At 46.5% G+C, this 26,104-nt stretch overlaps 1 protein-coding gene across 1 annotated transcript in view; it reads right to left on the reverse strand.

The window, feature by feature from the left end:
• KDM7A (lysine demethylase 7A) overlaps positions 1-24,214 on the reverse strand; it is a 63,966-nt gene extending 39,752 nt beyond the window's left edge. Inside the window, exons 1-2 of the mRNA XM_073649341.1 lie at positions 24,052-24,214; positions 3,276-3,361 (exon numbers count right to left, since the gene is read on the reverse strand). Coding sequence (XP_073505442.1) covers positions 3,276-3,361; positions 24,052-24,152 — 187 coding nt within the window. The 5' untranslated portion in view covers positions 24,153-24,214. The remainder of the gene's footprint in view (positions 1-3,275; positions 3,362-24,051) is intronic.
• Positions 24,215-26,104: the final 1,890 nt, after the last annotated feature.

The raw sequence follows: 26,104 nt of genomic DNA on the forward strand, positions 1-26,104 counted from the left end.
CTGCAAAAGCCCAAAGTAAGAGGAGAAAGCCAAGAAGGATATAGATAGATAGATAGATATAGATATAGATATATATATATATATATATATACATACATATACATATACATACATACATACACACACACTAGATGGTGGCCCGATTCTAAAGCATCGGGTATTCTAGAATATGTATGCGGCTGACAGGGTGCAATCAGCAGAGCGTTATTTAAATTTGGCGCCAATAATGCTGATTATTCGGGACCGGTAACCGCGACCAATCAGCAGAGCGGTGTTTAAATTTGGCGCCAATATCGCTGATTGCTCATGGCCGGTGGTTGCGACTAATCAGCAGAGCGCTGTTTAAATTTGGCGCCAATATCACTGCTTGGTCGTGGCCAGCCAACGCGACCAATCAGCAGAGCGGGGTTTCAATTTGCCGCCCATATCGCTAATTGGTCGCGTCCGGCGGCCGCAACCAATCAGCGTCGTATTAGTGAGGACCGTGAAGCGGCGCTGCTTGTGCGGCTACTTCCGCTGCAAGCAGCTGGGAGATGAGCGGCTGCTCGTAGCAGAAGCATCCCGACCGGTGGCGGCGCCGCTCCTCGGTCCTCCGTTCACACTTGCCGTCGGGAGATCAGAGCGTTGTTTAAATGTGGCGCCAAGATCGGTGATTGGTCGCGGGCAGCGGCCGCGACCAATCAGCACAGCGGTGTTTAACTTTTGGGCCAAGATCAGTGATTGGTCGCGGCGAGAGATCGCGACCAATCAGCGAATCGTATTGGTGAGGACCGGGGAGCGCCGCTACCTGTGCGGCTACTTCCGTTGCGAGAAGCCTGGAGATGAGCGGCTGCTCGCAGCAGAAGTATCCCGACCCGCAGCGCCGCTCCCCGGTCCTCCCTTCCGCATGGAGGTCAGCGGCGCCGGCGGTCCTTCTGCTGCTACCGGCCGGGAGATGAGCGCCTCGCGCGGTCATCTCCCGGTTGCATCTCCGTCCCGCACTATGAGCCGCTAACGGCCGCCATCTTTTTTCAGAAATCCCACGGCGCTGATTGGCCGCTGCTGGACCAAAGAGCGACGCGGGATTTCCAAGACAGACAGACAGACAGACAGACAGACTATTATATATATATATAGATATATTCTGTTGTTTAAGTGTTCCCTTTATTTTTTTTGAACAGTGTGTGTGTATGTATATTCTATCTATATCATATACACACACTGTTCAAAAAAATAAAGGGAACACTTAAACAACAGAATATAACTCCAAGTAAATCAAACTTCTGTGAAATCAAACTGTCCACTTAGGAAGCAACACTGATTGACAATCAATGTCACATGCTGTTGTGCAAATGGAATAGACAATAGATGGAAATTATTGGCAATTATCAAGACACCCTCAATAAAGGAGTGGTTCTGCAGGTGGGGACCACAGACCACATCTCAGTACCAATGCTTTCTGGCTGATGTTTTGGTCACTTTTGAATGTTGGTTGTGCTTTCACACTCGTGGTAGCATGAGACGGACTCTACAACCCACAGAAGTTGTGCAGGTAGTGCAGCTCATCCAGGATGGCACATCAATGCGAGCTGTGGCAAGAAGATTTGCTGTGTCTGTCAGCGTAGTGTCCAGAGGCTGGAGGCGCTACCAGGAGACAGGCCAGTACACCAGGAGACGTGGAGGGGGCCGTAGGAGGGCAACAACCCAGCAGCAGGACCGCTACCTCCGCCTTGTGCAAGGAGGAACAGGAGGAGCACTGCCAGAGCCCAGCAAAATGACCTCCAGCAGGCCACAAATGTGCATGTGTCTGCACAAACGGTTAGAAACCGACTCCATGAGGGTGGTATGAGGGCCTGACGTCCACAGATGGGGGTTGTGCTCACAGCCCAACACCGTGCAGGACGCTTGGCATTTGCCACAGAACACCAGGATTGGCAAAGTCACCACTGGCGCCCTGTGCTCTTCACAGATGAAAGCAGGTTCACACTGAGCACATGTGACAGACGTGACAGAGTCTGGAGACGCCGTGGAGAGCGATCTGCTGCCTGCAACATCCTTCAGCATGACCGGTTTGGCAGTGGGTCAGTAATGGTGTGGGGTGGCATTTCTTTGGAGGGCTGCACAGCCCTCCATGTGCTCGCCAGAGGTAGCCTGACTGATCCTCCGACCCCTTGTGAGACTATATGCTGGTGCGGTTGGCCCTGGGTTCCTCCTAATGCAGGACAATGCCAGACCTCATGTGGCTGGAGTGTGTCAGCAGTTCCTGCAAGATGAAGGCATTGAAGCTATGGACTGGCCCGCCCGTTCCCCAGACCTGAATCCGATTGAGCACATCTGGGACATCATGTCTCGCTCCATCCACCAACGTCAAGTTGCTCCACAGACTGTCCAGGAGTTGGCGGATGCTTTAGTCCAGGTCTGGGAGGAGATACCACAGGAGACCATCCGCAACCTCATCAGGAGCATGCCCAGGCGTTGTAGGGAGGTCATACAGGCACGTGGAGGCCACACACAATACTCAGCCTCATCAGGAGCATGCCCAGGCGTTGTAGGGAGGTCATACAGGCACGTGGAGGCCGCACACAATACTCAGCCTCATCAGGAGCATGCCCAGGCGTTGTAGAGAGGTCATACAGGCACGTGGAGGCCACACACAATACTCAGCCTCATTTTGACTTGTTTTTAAGGACATTACATCAAAGTCAGATCAGCCTGTAGAGTGTTTCTCCACTTTAATTTTGGGGGTGACTCCAAATCCAGGCCTCCATTGGTTAATAAATTTGATTTCCATTGATGATTTTTGTGTGATTTTGTTGTCAGCACATTCAACTTTGTACAGAACAAAGTATTCAATGAGAATATTTCATTCATTCAGATCTAGGATGTGTTATTTGAGTGTTCCCTTTATGTTTTTGAGCAGTGTACATACATACATACATAATGGTAAAATAATCAGGCAAGCCCAGCGCAATAAGGAGATTATCTCGACTTCCGTAACTACAAATAAAGGACTTTTGTTCATCCCTAGTGAGAAAAAAAAATCTGCTAGGGCTTTATAGAAGGGTGACCTGCACCTACATGACTGAGCGAAGGAGGCTGACTCAGACACGCGTGGTCTACAGGCAGCAATCATGGACGCGCCTGCGGCAGCCTGCTCATGTACTCTCCAGGAAATGTCTCATAGAAAACTGGGATCATATATGTGTCATTGGTGTTAGTAAAAAAAAAAAAAAAAAGTTACACATCGGGCCCCCTCCACCCCCCCCCCGAGAGACCCAAGAGCTCCATATACTTACACTGGGAGGGCCCGTGAAGCACTTCACAGTTCGGACAGTGATAGAGGTCGATATCAGCCGCCTGATGCTCTTCAACTTTTACACAGCTGTAGGAGCAGGAAAAAAAAAAAAGGAAAAGTTTTAGTAAGTCAGAATTTGTAAATAAAACATTTATGAAATTAAATCATAAAACACTACAAATTTTGTACCTGCACAAATTGGGAGAAGGGGGCACTTTTATACCTGCAAGTTCGACTGCTGCTCCATTTATTCTCTATGGGGCAGCTGAGCGCATTTTTTTGGACGTCTTAACATTCTGGGAGTTGCACTGTAGAGCGTCCCTTTAAGAGCTTTCCCTTTAAAGGGGACCTGTCATCAAGTCAAGTGTGGCCAGATTTTGGCCTGAATCTACTCCTGCAGCTCAGCTGAATATTGCGCTTTTTTCCTTTTTAAAATCCGCCATACGGTTCCAGAGATATTGGCCTTTTTATTTACTTCTGAAGCTAAAAGTCACGCCCCCGAGGAATCATGCGAGCTACGCCCACTTGGTAAAGAGCATAAAAATTGGCCCTAAATAAAAAGGCTTATATCTCTGGAACCGTGAGGCGGATTTTAAAAAAGAAAAAAGCGGAATACTCAGGGGAGCGCCAGGAATAAGATAAGACCAAAAACTGGCCATCTTTTGACATGGAGACAGGCAGTCCGCTTTTAGGCATCTTTCTAATACAGGAATGTGGAAGGTCCTGTGGGAAACCAAGAAAAGAAGCCTCAGTCTACAGACTAGTGGAATCCAAGGGCCATCCCTACAAATTGATGGTTAAATGACATAGATCACTTTCCGAATAACCTAGCCATGACATATTCATCGATATAAGGAAAAACGTAGCACGCTGCGTCGGTAACAGGTCCTCTCCCTCCTTCACCAGCAGCAACTGTTTCCAGAGTGCGGCATAAAATTGTTTAGCGACAGACCTGCCAACACTCGTCCAAAAAAGTCAAAACTAGCGGGAGCGATAAGCAGATGCCAAGGGTCAAAAGAAAAAAAAAAAAAGGGATATTTTTCTTGAAATCATGCCCACTTTGGTTCCTTAACATCTCATGTCACAGTCTAAAACTACATTTAAAACAATTCAGAGTTGCAATCATTACTTATCCTCCTCTAGTCACACACACATCTGTTGCATATCCTATGCAATATTCTCCATGTGTCAGTTTTTACTGTTATTCTGGCATTATATTCATGAAATAGAATTCTCAGGGAGAAGCAAAGAATTTTTGACCGAATCTAGTCTGCAGCAATAATAAATAGCGATTTTACCCTCTATGGACTAAATGTACCAAAAAGTAGAATTTCAAGAGTAATAAAAAAAATAAAAAAAAAATTAATTGCAACCCTGAATCGTAATGCAGCATAAAATGGCTTTATAGGGCATTTAGTTCCCTGTAAAAAATAGCTACAAAATCGTGAAGATGCAGCCAAAGGGAATCTGCTGCCTCAGTGATCTCCTATTATAGAGAGCTGTAAAGGAGAGAAACGCTGCTTTGATCTTAATTACAGGAAACAGGCTGCACAACGTAATTAGGGCAATTCCCTTCAAAATGCACAAAAAAAAGAACCCAACACACAACTGCAGACAGAAAATTTTATCAGTGACGGCTCCCGGCTGTGCAGACTGCAGGAGGCTGAGCAATTAGTAGATCACTGCAGTCAAATGTATGTTCAGAGCAATACCGGAACATGATCTGATGATGATCAGTCAGGATTGAGTCTTTTGCAACAAGCTGAAAAGCAAGAAACACCCCTTTAAAAACACTGGATGCAATCAGTGTTCTCAAGTGGTGGGTAACAAATGTCCTTGTAATGTTGACGAAATTGGACAGAAATATGAATACAATGTCCGAGTATTCCTAATGTAAACAGGGCCTTATAAAAACGCCATTTAAAGGTGACCTCTCTCTGGATTTCTAAATTTAAATTCCGATTGCTGCGGCTTCACGGATTCCGGAACAATTTTTCTTTTTCTTCTGTGACCCTCCGTTCCAAAGTTATGCCCCTGGGCATTAATTATGAAAATTTTCTCCTTCAACTACCAGAGCACTTCTGTGTGTGGGCGTTTCCAATTTCTCCTCTGATGCTGGCCAATCAAAACATGGCCACGCCCCCAGAGAAGTTCTGAAGGGAACATTTGCACCGTTATTTCCGGGGGGGCATAACTTTTGAACGGAAGGTCGCAGAAGAAAAAGAAAAACTGTTCCGGAATCAGTGAAACGGCAAAAATTGGATGAGGTACATACCTTTAAAAAGCAAAAAGGAAATTGACCGAAAGCAACAGATTATAGTGATGAGCTGAAGGTTTTTTTATTTTTTTTAAATAAAAAAACAGGCAGAGTCTACTTTTTCTGCCAAAAATGTGGCCATATTAGGTTGTCGGTTACCACCAGTATAATTGCATTCCCTCTTCACCCACCCTAAAAAAAAATAGAGGTATCGTCAGGTAACGAAGCGGCATGGTACTTTCTAGTGATCGGCAGTTAGACCATCTCCTGATTGCATATACTAGCCACATGTCACCAATGACTATACTAAGACAAACCCTTTAAGAACATAACCACACAAAATCTTGTAAGCTGCGACAAAAACGGCATTGCATGAATCATCGCCACCTAGTGCCAACTTCAGAACGATCTGCTACAAAAGGGTGCTGCCCCTTTAAAAAAAATAAAAAAACTCAAAAGAGTGAACAACACCGAAGAAAAAAAAAAAGAAAAAAAAAAAAGTTAAACAGCTGTGTTTCTTCCACATCTGCCTGACTCTCTAAGGCTATGTGCCCACGTTGCATTTATGAAGCAGAAAATTTCTGCTGCATAAATGCAAGTCCTCTCCCGGAAAAACGCATGCGGAATTCCGCACGCGTTTATCGCGCATTTTTCGCGCGTTTATCACGCGTTTTCCACATGCGGAATTGCCTTGCGTTTTTTATGCATTGGACTAAGGCAATTCCGCTTGCGGAAACGCAAAATTAAATGACATGCTGCGGATTTTTGAACGCGGCATAAACGCTGCGGAAAAATCCGCAACATGTGCATAGAACTTGCGGAATCCCATTGGGGACCATGGGGTGCGGATATACATGCGTTTTTCAAGCGTTTACGCTGCGGAAATTCCGCAGCATATACGCTTGAAAAATGCTACGTGGGCACACAGCCTTAATAGCATGAAGAACAGATTTTTTCCAGGTGGCATGCAGTTTCCATAGCTTCTGGCTTTAAAAAAAAAATTCTGCATTTAAAGCTGTAAAGTCTCTTCGAAAAAATTAAAAAAAAATGAGCAAAGAAAAATAAAAATTAAAAAAATTAACAGCAGGGAGATTGCAGAGGGGGAACAGCAAGTAGAAATAAAAGAGGATGGCATGTTTTTTTTTCTAACCCTGGACATCGCCTTTAAGAGAGCAGTCTAAACCGAAAAAATAAAAAAAATAATCCTTGTTAATATCCATCATAGACCCGTATGGTGATGGTGGCGAGATATGACATAATTATGAAAACACATATAGTGAATTGATATTTCCATGAGAGTATAACTATGTATTGCTCATGTGAGCTGTGCCTTAAAAGCATTTAAAAGGGAACCTTTCACCCTTCACTGTATTTTCATCCTCCAATTGTCGCTGCTCCACTGATTCTGGAACAGTTTTTCTTTTTCTTCTGTGCCCCTTCGTTCCAAAGTTATCCCGGAAATAACGGTGCCAATTTTCCCTTCCGCTAACTGGGTGTGTACCACAGAACTTGTAGGCGTGGCCGTGATTTGATTGGCTAGCTTGAGGGGAGAAAAAAGTAAACGCCCACATAAAGAGAACATTTGCGCCATTATTATTGGGGGGCATAACTTTGGGATGGAGGGGCACAGAAGAAAAAGAAAAAATGTTCCAGAATCAGTGGAACAAAGGCAATCAGAGGAGGAGGTACTTTGTTTAAAAAAAAAAAAAAAAAAAAAAAGGAGAAAGTTTTTTTTTTAATGACATGGCCAGTAGATCGTAAAGCCAAAAGGAAAAAGAAAAAGTAAAGCGTTATCTCTAGCACATTCCCATGCGGTCAAAAAGCCTTTGATGCTTATCTCCTTACAAGGTGCCACTGTGGTAGACGCCCTATTTGTCTAGTGTATGGAGAGGTGAAAATAAACACAAGATAAAAGACACCAAAAAGAAAAAAAAGAAAAAAATTCACTAAGGTCCCATTCAGTTGTTTGTTTCACACAGATGGGACTCCTTATAGTATTAAAAAAAAAAAAAAAAAGGGGAGACGCTGGTTTTGGATCCAAGCTACGTGTTAAACTCGTCGACTAATCAATAGGTTCGTGAAAAATAAAGGAAAAAGGACATCATCCGCGTTCAGTCGATGTATCATCCAAGTGAGGCTCCGAATATGGAAAAAAATAAAAATATGAGCATCTGAATAAGGGCTTAATTGGATACAATCTATTGTTCCCTGTTATCAGCCCAATCAATAAGTAGAAAAAAAGATTTGTCCTGCTGATGAATTTACCATGGAGGATTGGTCTAGACTGGATTATATGGCGGCAAAAGCCTCTACTGTGCATCCGTATAGACCTAACGCGACCATCTATTCACTGACACGAAGCAGAGGGTTTGATATACAAAGTATATTGGAAAGTGGCATAATGTAATGGTTATATAAGGCCATGTTCAGACGGCGTCTTTCACGGACTGTATATGGACCACAATGTCTGGTCGGACCGGGGGTCTCCGAACCCGAACTTCCAACCTCATACATGTCTGGATTGGGAAACTTGCAGAGAGTACGGCCATTGCCCGTTTGAACCCGACCGAAGGCTTGTGAGAAAAGTTGAGACCCCCGGGGTGCGGTTAAAACGTCCTCCCAGAATGCCTCAACAATCATGAAATATGGTGGCGATTGTCGTCAAGGCTATTTCACAAATCGTATTGCCGGACAGGCCGTACTGTGCTGAGCAATGACCGGTCTCCTGCTGTCGCACTTTGATAAAGTGTAAAAAATAAAATAAATGGCTTTGTTTATATATTAATACTGGGGGTCCTAGCAACCAATCGCAGAGCGGCTTTCATTTTCCCAGGGCAGTTGAAGAAATGGAAGCTGAGCTCTGATTGGTTGCTATAGGCAACACGGCCTAGTCAGTATAATGGCTCTCAGCACAGGCCGAATTTTCACAATAAGCCCCAGAATAGGGCTATGAGGTGATGTGAATAGGTAGTTATTCACACCTGAAGGGATTACTGACGCATCACGTACACGTCAGCCATGTTTAATCATATTTATGATCTTTTAAATCTCCCAGGTCAACACATTATGTGAGCACGCAACGTATCAGTCGCCAACAAAATGTCCATCCGTGCCACCTGAGAGTCACGGTGAAAAAGTGCAAGGTTGACCAGTTTCAATACGACCTGTTCATCGGCTTGATGCAAACTACTGTTCCCTGTTATCAGCCAGATCATAATATGAAAGCTGTGTGTGACCTCAGCTGGCGCCATACTAAGCTGGCGCCATATTGTCAAAATTGGCGCGATTAGCGCAACTATGAGTAAACACTGATAAGAAAGCGATCAACCACAAAAGGATTAGGGGCATTGGAGGATACTGATTGGCGCCATTTTGGTTTTCGAAACTACCTATACAGGAAAAAAAACAAACTGCGAAACGATCCTACTTTGTCAAGGAATAATATGGGGATGAAGCGTAAAAAAAAGTCGAAGGAAAATAAAAAAAAAAAAATAGGGAATATATGAGAAAATACTGATAAGAAAGCGATGAAGTGCAAAAGGATTAGGGGCATTGGAGGATACTGATTGCCACCATTTTGGTTTCAAAATGACCTATGCCAGCATATTGGGGAGAAAAAAAAACCTGCGACACACTCCTACTTTGTCAGGGAATAATATGACGATGAAGCATAATAAAAAGCCGAAAAAAAAAAATGGGGAATATGTTAAGACGCCATATTGTGGGGCATGAAAGACGGGCCCCGGTGTGTCTCGTGCTTCAGTTACGTCCTTTACACGTAGAGAAAGCGCGTCACTTACACGAGGACGGGTCTCCCTTAATTTACGAGCGGATAACGATATACAGGCGTGAGGCGCGCATTAAAGTTTCACGGGGTTGCGTTACACGGTTATGATACATGGCGGCGGCTCTTGAAAAGCAAATGGCACCGACCTCTGCTAATAATTTATGAATGACCATATGGCAGCGTATCGCATGAACCTTGTGGTTACGCAGTACAGTAAACGGCGCCCACGGGGAATCGGGAAAATGTGGGTGTCTTAAAGGTAAAGACACGCAAAAAAAAAGTGAAGGGGGGGTGTTGGCACACTTGACACGGTGACCTAAATTGCTCTTCCTCCCTTCTCCTCTGTGCACATCCAAAGCAGCATCGAAACTCTCACTTAGGATTAGTCAAGAGACCTGTCCTGACAGAAAAATAACTCCAAAAACTGCAATACAATGAGATCCCCCACCATTATTTGGGAACAAGGAGGGAGGGGTGGGGGGTGGTTTTAAGAAGTGACAGCGTTGTCCAGCTGTAAATTAATGCTTACAAGAGCAGTAGAAAATAATTTGCAGGTGCTGTGCATGTTTGACCACCGCAGTTAAACTGTAATGGTGGTCGGTCTCCTAGGCAACAAGTTATAAACAAAAGAGAAAAAAAAAAAAAGTGTTGATATCTCGAAAACTACCAAGAATTTTAACAAACATTAAATTGCAAAAGTGCTTCTTTTTACTAGTACTATCCAGCTATAAAAATGAAAATTACTACTTCCGATCCCTTTAAAAGGGTCATCATATATAGTTACATAGGAAAAAAAATATAGGACCATCAAGTTGACGATCGGATTATTTTTCTTTTTTTTGTGTGTGTGTGTTAAAGGGCAGCAATGATAAATATTTCACAACAGGCCCGGCCAGCTCCAGCCTTGTGATAAAAGAATGGGGAAGCAGAGACAATGCAGTGCGCTGCGGCCCCCCCCAGGCGTCCTCTGTATATCACTTTAATGTCACATTCTCTATGAGGAACCTTCAGGGGCCTAAGCAATACAAGACTCCGACACCAAGACTACAAGTCCCCCGTTGGCACGCCATATGCATCTTTTCCTGGAAACCTGCATTGCTGTGCTCCTGTTATTCTTCCTGGAAATGTACTGAATTCACAGGAAGAGTAAAAGAGGAATTTTAAAGAAAAAAAAAAGATCCTCCAGCCAAGATTGGACAGTTCATCTCATTTAGGACCACCCCGCCCTCCCGGAGTCTAAAATATGGGGAAATAATTAACAAGGGGTTAAAAATCTCTCCTATAAATCAGCCTGAAGACAAAAAAAAAAAAAACTTCTGCTGTCAATGTTCTCAGCAATGTCTGATCTACGATCCTTGGTTCAGCTGTGGTCTAAGCAGATGGGAAGGAAGGTGCAATTTTCCCAGAGATCGATGACCGCGCTGACAGTCGGATTTATCAGGTCATTCATAAGCACTTTACCGACAATTAATGCACTGCCGGTAATATGGATATATCAACCCAAGGGGGCTCAATGAGCCGAACTCAAAGCATCGATGACCCCTAAAGCTATTTCGTAATTTCCATAGAAAAAAAATATATAGTTATACAGTACAGACCAAAAGTTTGGACACACCCTCTCATTTAAAGATTTTTCTGTATTTTCATGACTATGAAAATTGTACATTCACACTGAAGGCATCACAACTATGAATTAACACATGTGGAATTATATACTTAACAAAAAAGTGTGAAACAACTGAAAATATGTCTTATATTCTAGGTTTTTCAAAGTAGCCACCTTTTGCTTTGATGACTGCTTTGAACACTCTTGGCATTCTCTTGATGAGCTTCAAAAGGTAGTCACCGGAAATGGTCTTCCAACAATCTTGAAGGAGTTCCCAGAGATGCTTAGCACTTGTTGGCCCTTTTGCCTTCACTCTGCGGTCCAGCTCACCCCAAACCATCTCGATTGGGTTCAGGTCTGGTGACTGTGGAGGCCAGGTCATCTGGCGTAGCACCCCATCACTCTCTTTTTTGGTCAAATAGCCCTTACACAGCCTGGAGGTGTGTTTGGGGTCATTGTCCTGTTGAAAAATAAATGATGGTCCAACTAAACGCAAACCGGATGGAATAGCATGCAGCTGCAAGATGCTGTGGTAGCCATGCTGGTTCAGTATGCTTTCAATTTTGAATAAATCCCCAACAGTGTCACCAGCAAAGCACCCCCACACCATCACACCTCCTCCTCCATGCTTCACGGTGGGAACCAGGCATGTAGAGTCCATCCGTTCACCTTTTCTGCGTCGCACAAAGACACGGTGGTTGGAACCAAAGATCTCAAATTTGGAGTCATCACACCAAAGCACAGATTTCCACTGGTCTAATGTCCATTCCTTGTGTTCTTTAGCCCAAACAAGTCTCTTCGTCTTGTTGACTGTCCTTAGCAGTGGTTTCCTAGCAGCTATTTTACCATGAAGGCCTGCTGCACAAAGTCTCCTCTTAACAGTTGTTGTAGAGATGTGTCTGCTGCTAGAACTCTGTGTGGCATTGACCTGGTCTCTAATCTGAGCTGCTGTTAACCTGCGATTTCTGAGGATGGTGACTCGGATAAACTTATCCTCAGAAGCAGAGGTGACTCTTGGTCTTCCTTTCCTGGGGCGGTCCTCATGTGAGCCAGTTTCTTTGTAGCGCTAGATGGTTTTTGCAACTGCACTTGGGGACACTTTCAAAGTTTGCCCAATTTTTCGGACTGACTGACCTTCATTTCTTAAAGTAATGATGGCCACTTGTTTTTCTTTACTTAGAATTTGTATTATGGCAAGAAAAAAGCAGCTAACAGTCTATTCAGTAGGACTATCAGCTGTGTATCCACCAGACTTCTGCATAACACAACTGATGGTCCCAACCCCATTTATAAGGCAAGAAATCCTACTTATTAAACCTGACAGGGCACACCTGTGAAGTGAAAACCATTTCCGGTGACTACCTCTTGAAGCTCATCAAGAGAATGCCAAGAGTGTGCAAAGCAGTCATCAAAGCAAAAGGTGGCTACTTTGAAGAACCTAGAATATAAGACATATTTTCAGTTGTTTCACACTTTTTTGTTAAGTATATAATTCCACATGTGTTAATTCATAGTTTTGATGCCTTCAGTGTGAATGTACAATTTTCATAGTCATGAAAATACAGAAAAATCTTTAAATGAGAAGGTGTGTCCAAACTTTTGGTCTGTACTGTATATATAGCTATGGAGTACTAAACGAAAACCATTACACAGGAGCCAAGTTCACATAAGGACACATGGAAAAAAAAAAATTGAGGAGGGGCTGCAACACTCCACGCTACCGCATACTGCATGCCAGGTGTGGCGTTTTATACGATCGCTATATATCCAGGGGGTGCAAAAAAAAAAAAAAAAATTATTGAAGCCAGGCCCTGGCCTTAGCCGAATGTGCCGAGATGCTATGCAGGAACAAAGCATGGAGGATTATGTTACAATGGAGCCATACAGGCTGCTCGGCCGCACGGCGGAGGAGAGGTGTTAAAAGGCCGCAAAGTCTCGTGTTAGTTAGAACCGAAGTGAAATCAAACAGTTTCAATATAGAAAAATCTACTAAGAAAAAATAAAAATTAAGTTTAAAAAAAAAGTAAAGTAGGAAATAAAGAAAATTGAAAATTTTGGTAAAATTTGAAACATTAAAACTAGTAAACATTTAACACTAGTAATAAACATTTAATTATTTTACGTCATTTCCAACGTGGGTGACAAGATTAGAATTCAAAAGCAAAAATTAATTGCTCCGTTCCGAGATACTCGAGAGGCCAAAACACGGGAGGGGATACAGTCCAACATACCTTGACCAAAAAAAACAAAAAGCTGGCAATCAAACCTAAAGCTTCGGCCGTGATTCGCCAAGTACGTGGTGTTCTGTCCCCGTCAGGCTCACTTCCACTTCTAGACAATGGTTTCCACAAGGGACTGTGAAGTGGAACAATCTAATCTGTTTGGAGCTCTGAAGCCAAACAGCTCGTCAGGACGGTAGGAAACAATCAGAGATCGTTTCTCGAGCACAATTTCCATGTGCACCTGCTACCTACGCACAGAAGATGCCATTCTGAGAGCCATCGTGACCAGGCGGACTACTCGTTGTACGAAGATCCTGTGATGAAAAACATTACTCAAGAGCTTCGGGTCATCACCAACTCATCTCGCTTATACCTCCTCCTCCATCGCCAACCAAGGTCAAGAGAAATCCTTTTCGGGGTCGGACATCAGAGGATAGACTTGTGTAGAAGGTGCTGTCTTAAGATGCAGTCCACGCCATTGGAAAAGTCAGAAAAGGTTGGACTGGCACACAAGAAAAGCCGAGGAACTTCCAGTGGGCCTGACAGAAGACTGGCCAGACTCCTTAGATCAGTGGTCTCCAAACTGCAGTTCTTATGCTGTTGAGAAACTGAAACTCCCAGTATGCCCAGTTTGAGGCCACTGACTTCGCTAGATACCAGTTCGGTCAACAGCCATGTTCCTAACCACATCTCCCATACACAACTCAACCACCTCAGCCAAGTATTGCGTCGATGGGGAATATGATTGGCCGATAATCAATGCTTCCTAACTATCGTCTCGTCTAAACAGCCTGACAATCTCCAGACGAACAAGCAAAACGTTCCTTCATTGAGCAAAATAATTTTTAAGCTTACCTAAAAATTATCGTTCTCTGCAGCACGTGTGCTGCAGAGAACAACGACAATCGTGTTAGCAATCGTTCTGTGCGTATGGAATTGCCTTCTGCCTGTCTAAAAAGTCTGAGAAACTGTTTATTGCCTTACTTGTAAACAATCCACGTGACAACCCAGTCTAAGTCCCAGGTGAGAACAAAGGATCAGACATACAGAGATCCAACATGCCCACTCTTTCTCTCCTGAAATCCACCATAATTAGAGTAAAAGGAGGACAAACATCTTATAAAGCCGTCACCTGAATAATCAATCACATGACAACTCTTTCTCCCAACCCAACGGTCCTGATTAATTGGGAAAAAGGGTATTAAGGACCTGCCACACACGTTGGAAAGGAGCTCATCTCCCGTGAGGACCGGATGTTGGAGTTCACTCTTCTCTACCGGAAATCATCAGTCGTGGGAGCGTCAGGAGGCACCAATACACACTAGTTGGTTGGCCGGTCTTGACGAAAATTGTCAGATTCAAGTTAGACGACTGGACAGTTTGACACACTGTCCGATTCAGAAAAAAAGATTGGGCATGTCAGATTTCAACATGTTTGATCCTTTCTTTTTTCCCCCTCACAAGAGATAAGTTGTTTGGCATTGGCTTCTCTCTCCCTGATGAACTGATGCCGGGATGGACAGTAGGTAGAAGCTAAGGACTACGGCCACCTTTAGGCACATCCATCATGGTATACAAGGTCCCGGCTTCTGGTGTAAGCCTTCAATTCCAAGGCAAAAACTTTTTGAAAAATTTAAAAATAAAATTTCCAATATATATTACTCATTGCCGGGCTCCTGGAGCAGCCATAACTGGCCGATAATTGACTACGCGTCGCTGGGAACTGTTCTAGACGCCAGATGGGCTAAGGAATCATTAAGGCTCCTTAGTACTTGCCCCGTGTATCGAAACGTTTCCAAATGATTCCGCACTTGAATCCCGACACCAATCAACAGAAATTAGACACTCGCTTAGGCAAATGACTTAAAAAAAAAAAAAAAAAAAAAAGAAGTCACCTAACGAGAAAAGCTCATCACGAATCTGCAGAGGAGAAAATAAAAAAACAAAAACAAAAATACGAGGCAGCAGGTGGGACATTATGTAAGAGCACAACTGCTGCGAGACGGCGTTTTGCGAGAGCGCTAAATATTTACACAGCAATTGATTCCAAGTGTCGCTTACACCGACAATCAATGCGGGTACACACACGGCAACCGCCGCACATGAGGCTCGCTGATTAGCAGCGCGACACGACCGGTGGGATCCATCATCCGGCACTAATCCACGTACAGGTAAATATCAAGTTTCTTCTCATTAGGCGGCAACGGAAGAAAATTCCCTTTTCGATTTGTTAAAAAAAAAAAAAAACAACAACTTCCTAACATACAAATCCTATGCATCTGAATGTAATACATCAACGGAACATCCCAGAGCTGAATTCACAATTCTGTTGGTCGCCATTGGAAAAAGTAAAAAACACCAGCAGAATAGTGAGTGCAGCTCTAGAGGATAATACAAGATGTAACTCAGGATCAGTAATGTATGTACACAGTGACTGCACAAGCAGAATAGTGAGTGCAGCTCTACGGTATAATACAGGAGGTAACTCAGGATCAGTAATGTATGTACACAGTGACTGCACCAGCAGAATAGTGAGTGCAGCTCTGGAGTATAATACAGGATGTAACTCAGGATCAGTAATGTAATGTATGTACACAGTGACTGCACCAGCAGAATAGTGAGTGCAGCTCTGGAGTATAATACAGGAGGTAACTCAGGATCAGTAATGTATATACACAGTGACTGCACCAGCAGAATAGTGAGTGCAGCTCTGGGGTATAATACAGGAGGTAACTCAGGATCAGTAATGTATGTACACAGTGACTGCAGCTCTGGAGTATAATACAGGATGTAACTCAGGATCAGTAATGTAATGTATGTACACAGTGACTGCACTAGCAGAATAGTGAGTGCAGCTCTGGAGTATAATACAGGATGTAACTCAGGAACAGTAATGTAATGTATGTACACAGCGACTGCACCAGCAGAATAGTGAGTGCAGCTCTGGAGTATAATACAGGATGTAACTCAGGAACAGTAATGTAATGTATGTACACAGTGACTGCACCAGCAGAATAGTGAGTGCAGCTCTGGTATAATACAGGAGGTAACTCAGGATCAGTAATGTATGTACACAGTGACTGCACCAGCAGAATAGTGAGTGCAGCTCTGGGGTATAATACAGGAGGTAACTCAGGATCAGTAATGTATGTACACAGTGACTGCAGCTCTGGAGTATAATACAGGATGTAACTCAGGATCAGTAATGTAATGTATGTACACAGTGACTGCACCAGCAGAATAGTGAGTGCAGCTCTGTGGTATAATACAGGATGTAACTCAGGAACAGTAATGTAATGTATGTACACAGTGACTGCACCAGCAGAATAGTGAGTGCAGCTCTGGAGTATAATACAGGATGTAACTCAGGAACAGTAATGTAATGTATGTACACAGTGACTGCACCAGCAGAATAGTGAGTGCAGCTCTGGAGTATAATACAGGATGTAACTCAGGAACAGTAATGTAATGTATGTACACAGTGACTGCACCAGCAGAATAGTGAGTGCAGCTCTAGAGTATAATACAGGATGTAACTCAGGAACAGTAATGTAATGTATGTACACAGTGACTGCACCAGCAGAATAGTGAGTGCAGCTCTGGAGTATAATACAGGATGTAACTCAGGAACAGTAATGTAATGTATGTACACAGTGACTGCACCAGCAGAATAGTGAGTGCAGCTCTGGAGTATAATACAGGATGTAACTCAGGAACAGTAATGTAATGTATGTACACAGTGACTGCACCAGCAGAATAGTGAGTGCAGCTCTGGAGTATAATACAGGATGTAACTCAGGAACAGTAATGTAATGTATGTACACAGTGACTGCACCAGCAGAATAGTGAGTGCAGCTCTGGAGTATAATACAGGATGTAACTCAGGAACAGTAATGTAATGTATGTACACAGTGACTGCACCAGCAGAATAGTGAGTGCAGCTCTAGAGTATAATACAGGATATATTGGCTGTTACAGAGAAGGGGGCTGACTTAGGTATTGAAATGAGCCAGTTAGCCAGCCCGCCGTACACAGGAAACGCACTTCTACGTCGAGCTACAAAACCCGGGACCCACGCGGATATATGAAGACGGGGGCAGATTTGTAAATAAAACTGTATGAGTAACTTCAGTGTAATATTAGGAACAGATCTAAAACTGAAGTAGAGGATCATTTTAATGTAATCTTTGAAAGGGACTTCATTGCGCATCTTAATTTCGACGCTTTCAATGGGTGAAACTTATCGCAGCCAAAAGGACGATCCGCACCGAATTCAGCGGCTCTGCGGACAATAGAAAGCTTCTGTAATTCCACGGATGCATTGATGATGGATTATCCCCTTCTGCAACATCAAAGGAAATCCTTTATCTTTTCAACACACAAAACGACGATTACAATACCTTCACGGATACCCGGGGCTACTAGTCGCGCTCAAAAACAGGCGCACATGGAGGGAGGAGGGTGGCGGTATCACGAGGGTAAAGTAGATGCGTCGCTTCTGTCAGGTCTGTTTCACATTACTTGGCTACATCAATATCTAATATTGTCCGCATTCAGGAAAAAGGGGGAGGCTCCTGCTGCAGCCAGTTGTCTCACAATCAGACACTAAACAGTGAGGGAGAGGAGAGACATGGCTGGTCTCCTGAGAAGCGTTCCCAGAAAAGATGTAAAGGAGGAGTTGGGATATAAATTTTACAAAAAAGAAAAATACCCGCTACCCGCGTCCCACGCCAGTCTCCTCCTCGCGCCGCTACCCGCGTCCCACGCCAGTCTGCTCCTCGCGCCGCTACACGCGTCCCACGCCAGTCTGCTCCTCGCGCCGCTACACGCCTGCCACGCCAGTCTGCTCCTCGGGCCGCTACCCGCCTCCCACGCCAGTCTGCTCCTCGGGCCGCTACCCGCCTCCCACGCCAGTCTCCTCCTCGCGCCGCTACCCGCGTCCCACGCCAGTCTGCTCCTCGCGCCGCTACACGCGTCCCACGCCAGTCTGCTCCTCGCGCCGCTACACGCCTGCCACGCCAGTCTGCTCCTCGGGCCGCTACCCGCCTCCCACGCCAGTCTGCTCCTCGGGCCGCTACCCGCCTCCCACGCCAGTCTCCTCCTCGCGCCGCTACCCGCCTCCCACGCCAGTCTCCTCCTCGCGCCGCTACACGCCTCCCACGCCTCCCACGCCAGTCTCCTCCTCGCGCCGCTACACGCCTCCCACGCCAGTCTCCTCCTCGCGCCGCTACACGCCTCCCACGCCAGTCTCCTCCTCGCGCCGCTACACGCCTCCCACGCCAGTCTCCTCCTCGCGCCGCTACACGCCTCCCACGCCAGTCTCCTCCTCGCGCCGCTACACGCCTCCCACGCCAGTCTCCTCCTCGCGCCGCTACACGCCTCCCACGCCAGTCTCCTCCTCGCGCCGCTACACGCCTCCCACGCCAGTCTCCTCCTCGCGCCGCTACACGCCTCCCACGCCAGTCTCCTCCTCGCGCCGCTACACACCTCCCACGCCGCTACACACCTCCCACGCCGCTACACACCTCCCACGCCAGTCTCCTCCTCGCGCCGCTACACACCTCCCACGCCAGTCTCCTCCTCGCGCCGCTACACACCTCCCACGCCAGTCTCCTCCTCGCGCCGCTACACACCTCCCACGCCAGTCTCCTCCTCGCGCCGCTACACACCTCCCACGCCAGTCTCCTCCTCGCGCCGCTACACACCTCCCACGCCAGTCTCCTCCTCGCGCCGCTACACACCTCCCACGCCAGTCTCCTCCTCGCGCCGCTACACACCTCCCACGCCAGTCTCCTACTCGCGCCACTACACACTTCCCACGCCAGTCTCCTCCTCGCGCCGCTACACACTTCCCACGCCAGTCTCTTCCCTGCGCCGCTACTTTTAACATTTTCTTCTGGCAGGGAACGTCACAAAATCTCTCGAGCCAATCAAGAAGCCACCAACCGGCTGCAGGAGTAATGTTCCGTCTGAGCCGGAAGAGGATACCAGGAGACAGTGTTTCCGGCTGCAGCCGGTGGCCGCTGATTGGTTGCTCTGTTCATGTGAAGCCTGTTTCCTGTAGACTCCCAGCTGATTGCAGGGGGATTAAGCTGCCGGACCTGCAGTGATCAACTGATCATTAGTGGGTCCTCATTTCAGGACAGCTGGGACATCCGTCTTAAACGTCCCAGATAATTATTTCTGCAATGAGGGAAAAAAAATACGTAGAGTAAAGCACATTACAAACACTGAATTGGAGATATTACAGGCCTGGGGAAATCCAATCTAGTGGTGACATCCATCATCAGTGTCCCTGGCACTGCCCGCACGCACCATAAAGCATTATCATCAAAATCCACTTTTCAGTCCTAAATCAGCGGTGCGGCCTCAGCCGATGCCAGCGAGCGGAGTCAATATCACATCTGAAAGGCTGAGAAACTTCCCGTCACACCAGAGAGGTTCTGCTGTCAAAGCCCCGGAGCGCACGCCGTGCAGAGCGCCGACGGCCTCAATCATAGGCGAATACATTACAATATCTACGGAAAGCAGAGGCGGCAGATGAGAGCTGTAGTACCGGAGACCACCGATACACTAGCCATGACCGGACTACTAAAAGTAGCACAAAAGCGGGACACGCAACTTTGTTGAAGGCCGCCCCCAAGGGAAAAGCAACTAGCCATTTTCAGGGCTGTTCATCCACGAGACGCGCCGGCCCCCCAGGGGCAAACGCTCCCGCCAGGAGAGGCACAGCCCCCCCCCCCTCCCCCGGGCAAACCCTCCCACCAGGAGATGCGCAGGCCCCTCCCCCACCCCGGGCAAACCCTCCCGCCAGGAGATGCGCAGGCCCCCCTCCACCCTGGGCAAACCCTCCCGCCAGGAGAGGCACAGGCCCCCCCCCTCCCCCGGGCAAACCCTCCCGCCAGGAGAGGCACAGGCCCCCCCCCCCTCCCCCGGGCAAACCCTCCCGCCAGGAGATGCGCAGGCCCCTCCCCCACCCCGGGCAAACCCTCCCGCCAGGAGATGCGCAGGCCCCCCCCCTCCACCCCGGGCAAACCCTCCCGCCAGGAGACACGCAGGCCCCCCCTCCACCCCGGGCAAACCCTCCCGCCAGGAGACACGCAGGCCCCCCCCTCCACCCCGGGCAAACCCTCCCGCCAGGAGACACGCAGGCCCCCCCCTCCACCCCGGGCAAACCCTCCCGCCAGGAGACACGCAGGCCCCCCCCTCCACCCCGGGCAAACCCTCCCGCCAGGAGACACGCAGGCCCCCCCTCCACCCCGGGCAAACCCTCCCGCCAGGAGACACGCAGGCCCCCCCTCCACCCCGGGCAAACCCTCCCGCCAGGAGACACGCAGGCCCCCCCTCCACCCCGGGCAAACCCTCCCGCCAGGAGACACGCAGGCCCCTCCCCCACCCCGGGCAAACCCTCCCGCCAGCAGACACGCAGGCCCCCCTCCACCCCGGGCAAACCCTTCCGCCAGGAACAGGGGGCCCACAATTCTCCATGTACATGGAGTGGTAGTGAGCATGTGCGACCACCGCTCTGGTCACCGTCTATAGAAGTGGCGGTCGCACATGCTCACTACAGCTCCTTTCACACAGGCTATCAGTCATCATCTATACAGTTGATAGAAGACAAATATTGTTAACAGGACAACTCTTTCACCAGAGCTAGAAAGACCCCACACCAACATGGGGGTTTCGTACACAGATCAGTTTATTTTTTCCCCCAATGTAACTATAAAAAGATGTAACTATAAAATTATAAAAAAAAGGGAGGATAAATCCGGTCCCTTTATTACAAAACTTCACATTCTTCTCACGCTCAGAAAACAAGAAACGCACAATAGGACACAGACTGCGGCCAAACATCACGACAGCAGGCATTGTCAAACCGGGCTGCGATTCATCACTTTGGCCACCGGGGGAAGCAGAGTGCACGCTTGTTTTGTTTAAATGGGAGGATTTAAATGTCCTCGCAGCCATGCTGTCAATCAGCGACGGCTCCCCTTACAATCACAACCTCCCTCCTCCCCGGCGTCTGAGCAAATACCCCCGGCCTGATGCCTGAAAACAAAGCTGAAACCAGAGCAGAGCAAAACAAGCCACACAATAATAATAAAAAAATAAGAAACAACTGGCTGCTGCAATAACCTGGAGAAAACCTGTATGGGGACAGCGGGGACGAGCAAGAACTACTTCCTTTGTTCAAATGACCACAAACCTTAAATATATAAGTACACCCCCCCCCCCCCATTCCTCGTAGATTTCACATGGGACCTGACCACATGTCTGATCCGCACTCCTGTCCCTAACGATCACGGATTCGGGTCCGTAAAGTTCCCAGCTGTCATTTCCGTGCCCGCATGATTCCACCACCGCCGCCGCCGGTTATTACATAACAGGCAAACAAAAGACACCGGGAGATAATAAGGCCACTTGTAATGTGGGTGATTATGAGCCATTGTCTGTGGGAGTGTAACGATCAGACGCCCGATGTCACACTGCATCATCACAGAAAGGTCACAAAGCACATGTTATAGCGGCAGCCGTCACATTGGAACCCACGCCGGCTCTCTGCACTTCACACACAACTTCTAGTAGTCATGTCGTTAACGACAGACGCAGAAGTACAAACCTTACACCAACCCTCCCTCCTCCATACACATCTGTATACCTAGGTTATACCAGCTGGGCTATAAAGTCACCACTTTGGGAGGGGAGGGGGGCACTTATTTTCTAGGCTTACAGACACTTTTGTAACTTCTTTATACATCACGGCGGGACCGGTATACATAGATTATAACTACAACTAGACTGCCATCACATAGGCATAAAGGAAATGGTATAACCTAAGAAATGTTGTTTTGGAGCGCTGATATAACAGGCATGTCACCAGTCCTGGGGGCTGCTAGAACATGAGCATGGTTCTACTTTAGTGGGAGAGTTTTGGGGGCAGCGTGTATCACAACGTGGTGGGAGGATGATAAGAAAAGTGGTTATTTGGGGGGACGGCTGCTATAACATAGGCAAGTCACCAGTCTTAGTGGCTGGTATAACCTATGCATGACCAATAACCTAAACAAGTTGTTACTTTCAGGGGAGAGAAGGGGGTGGCTGCTATAACACAGGCATAGTCATACTTTAGAAAGGAACTTGTAGGGATGTCAATAAAGGAGGGGTTTGCTATAACATAAGCATGTTATTAGTCTCGGTGGCTGGTACAACATAGGCATATCCATACTTTATAAAGCAATGCGATTTTTAATTTTTATCATGTAGAGGGGCGCTGCTATAACGTAGGCACGTTGTTAGTTTTTTGAAGCTGCTATAACATAGGCATGCCGCTAGTCTTTGGAAGCTGCTATAACATAGGCATGCCGCTAGTCTTTTGAAGCTGCTATAACATAGGCAAGCCGCTAGTCTTTTGAAGCTGCTATAACATAGGCAAGCCGCTAGTCTTTTGAAGCTGCTATAACATAGGCAAGCCGCTAGTCTTTTGAAGCTGCTATAACATAGGCAAGCCGCTAGTCTTTTGAAGCTGCTATAACATAGGCAAGCCGCTAGTCTTTTGAAGCTGCTATAACATAGGCAAGCCGCTAGTCTTTTGAAGCTGCTATAACATAGGCAAGCCGCTAGTCTTTTGAAGCTGCTATAACATAGGCAAGCCGCTAGTCTTTTGAAGCTGCTATAACATAGGCAAGCCGCTAGTCTTTTGAAGCTGCTATAACATAGGCAAGCCGCTAGTCTTTGGAAGCTGCTATAACATAGGCAAGCCGCTAGTCTTTGGAAGCTGCTATAACATAGGCAAGCCGCTAGTCTTTGGAAGCTGCTATAACATAGGCAAGCCGCTAGTCTTTGGAAGCTGCTATAACATAGGCAAGCCGCTAGTCTTTGGAAGCGCTATAACATAGGCAAGCCGCTAGTCTTTGGAAGCTGCTATAACATAGGCATGCCGCTAGTCTTTGGAAGCTGCTATAACATAGGCATGCCGCTAGTCTTTGGAAGCTGCTATAACATAGGCATGCCGCTAGTATTTGGAAGCCGCTATAACATAGGCATGTCGCTAGTATTTGGAAGCCGCTATAACATAGGCATGCCGCTAGTATTTGGAAGCCGCTATAATATAGGCATGCCGCTAGTATTTGGAAGCCGCTATAATATAGGCATGCCACTGGGCTTTGGAAGCCGCTATAACATAGGCATGCCGCTGGTCTTTGGAAGACGCCATAACATAGGCATGCCGCTGGTCTTTGGAAGACGCCATAACATAGGCATGCCGCTGGTCTTTGGAAGACGCCATAACATAGGCATGCCGCTGGTCTTTGGAAGACGCCATAACATAGGCATGCCGCTGGTCTTTGGAAGCTGGCAAAACCAATGCAAGACTAACAAACTAGTGATGTCCTTACTTTTTGGGGGTGTCAGCCATAACATGGGCATGGCAACATTTTAGAACTGGGGGGGGGTTAAATCACTTTCCTGTTAGCTTTTGGGGGGGGGGGGTCTGCTATAACCTAAGCATAGTCATACTTAAAGCAACTGGCACAACTTGTGAAAGGGGGGGGGGGGGGGGGGGGGACACCTGCGCTCGTCTCTACCTTTGAGGGCACTTCTATACCAGACACGTTACTACTTTTGGGGGGCACCACTGTGGCCGCAGCCATGACGACACTTTTGGGGGCTCGCACAGTTTTGGGGGGCACTTTGGATATTATGTTGTTACTTTTGGGGGGGTGCCCCCAGACCTGGTGCTCCCACTGAAGTTGGTGCCCCCAGTTTGGTGGGGTGCCAGCCTGGGCCCTGACTTATCACCTCGGAGACCACCTTATTGTTATTATCCTCCCTGTCCCAGCCGTCCCCCCGGATCCCCGCAGCCTCAGCCCCCAGCAGCCCCCCACCGCCGCCTCAGCGCCCCCTCACCTGCTGTGGAACCAGTCCTTGCAGATGTCGCATTCGATCATGAACCGGCTCACATCGTACGGCTGCCGGCAGACACAGTAGACGGGAGCCGCTCCGGCCATCTTTAAAATCCACTCTCTAGCCCAGACATCACACACACAGCACGGAGCGGGGGAGGTCGCCACTGCGCATGTGTCACCTGCCTCCCCACTCCCCTCTCCGCACATACACACACTCTGCCCTAGTTCCTGCACTCTGATTGGACGAGGAAGTCGTACACTGGGGGGCGTGGTCATTCGCCAGCCTCAAAGCAATAACCGAGAAGGAATCATGGACGAACGGTGACGAAACATTCCGGAAATTGCCGAGTGTAATGACATCTTCATTTAAAGGGATACAACAGAAATCATGAATGAAAATGGAGTGAAGCGATCCTGCCCTCTCTGATTAGGAAGAAATGGGGCAGAAAAATAATTAATAATACTCAGTAATGCCCTCACAATAGTAAAGCCTAAGTGCCCTCATAACAAAGAAAACTATAGTGCCCTAATAATGATGAAAAGTATAGTGCTCACATAGTAATGAAAACTTTAATGCCCCCATATTAATTAAATTTATAGTGCCCCCATAATAGAGAAAACTATAGTGCCCCCATAATAATGAAAACTTTAGTGCCCCCATATTAATTAAATTTATAGTGTCCCCATAATAGGGAAAACTATAGTGCCTCCATAATAGGGAAAACTATAGTGCCCCCATAATAGGGAACACTATAGTGCCCCCATAAAAATGAAAACTATAGTGCCCCCATAATAGGGAACACTATAGTGCCCCCATAATAAGGAAAACTATAGTGCCCCCATAATAGGGAAAACTATAGTGCCTCCATAATAATGAAAGCCATAGTGCCCCCATAATAGGGAAAACTATAGTGCCCCCATAATAATGAAAACTATAGTGCCCCCATAATAGGGAACACTATAGTGCCCCCATAATAATGAAAACTATAGTGCCCCCATAATAGGGAACACTATAGTGCCCCCATAATAAGGAAAACTATAGTGCCCCCATAATAAGGAAAACTATAGTGCCCCCATAATAGTGAAAACTATAGTGCCCCCATAATAGGGAAAACTATAGTGCCCCCATAATAGGGAACACTAGAGTGCCCCCTTAATAATGAAAACTATAGTGCCCCCATAATAAGGAAAACTATAGTGCCCCCATAATAGAGAAAACTATAGTGCCCCCATAATAATGAAAACTATAGTGCCCCCATAATAAGGAAAACTATAGTGCCCCCATAATAAGGAAAACTATAGAGCCCCTATAATACTGAAAACTATAGTGCCCCCATAATAAGGAAAACTATAATGCCCCCATACTAAGGAAAACTATAATGCCCCCATAATAAGGAAAACTATAGTGCCCCCATAATAAGGAAAACTATAGTGCCCCCATAATAGGAAAAACTATAGTGCCCCCATAATAAGGAAAACTATAGTGCCCCCATAATAGGGGAAACTATAGTGCCCCCATAATAAGGAAAACTATAATGCCCCCATAATAGGGAAAACTATAGATCCCCTATAATAATGAAAACTATAGTGCCCCCATAATAGGAAAACTGTAGCGCCCCCATAATAAGGAAAACTATAGTGCCCCCATAATAAGGAAAATTATAGTGCCCACATAATAGGGAAAACTATAGTGACCCCATAATAAGGAAAACTATAGTGACCCCATAATAAGGAAAACTATAGTGCCGCCATAATAAGGAAAACTATAGTGCCCCCATAATAAGAAAATTATAGCACCCCTATAATAGAGAAAACTATAGTGCCCTCATAATAAGGAAAACTATAGTGCCCCCATAATAGGGAACACTATAGTGCCCCCATAATAAGGAAAACTATAGTGCCCCCATAATAGGGAACACTATAGTGCCCCCATAATAAGGAAAACTATAGTGCCCCCATAATAGGGAACACTATAGTGCCCCCATAATAAGGAAAACTATAGTGCCCCCATAATAAGGAAAACTATAGTGCCCCCATAATAGTGAAAACTATAG

Source organism: Phyllobates terribilis, unplaced genomic scaffold, assembly GCF_046119375.1.
Source record: "Phyllobates terribilis strain yellow unplaced genomic scaffold, ASM4611937v1 Scaffold_10__3_contigs__length_209671492, whole genome shotgun sequence".
Classification (NCBI taxonomy): Eukaryota; Metazoa; Chordata; class Amphibia; order Anura; family Dendrobatidae; genus Phyllobates; species Phyllobates terribilis.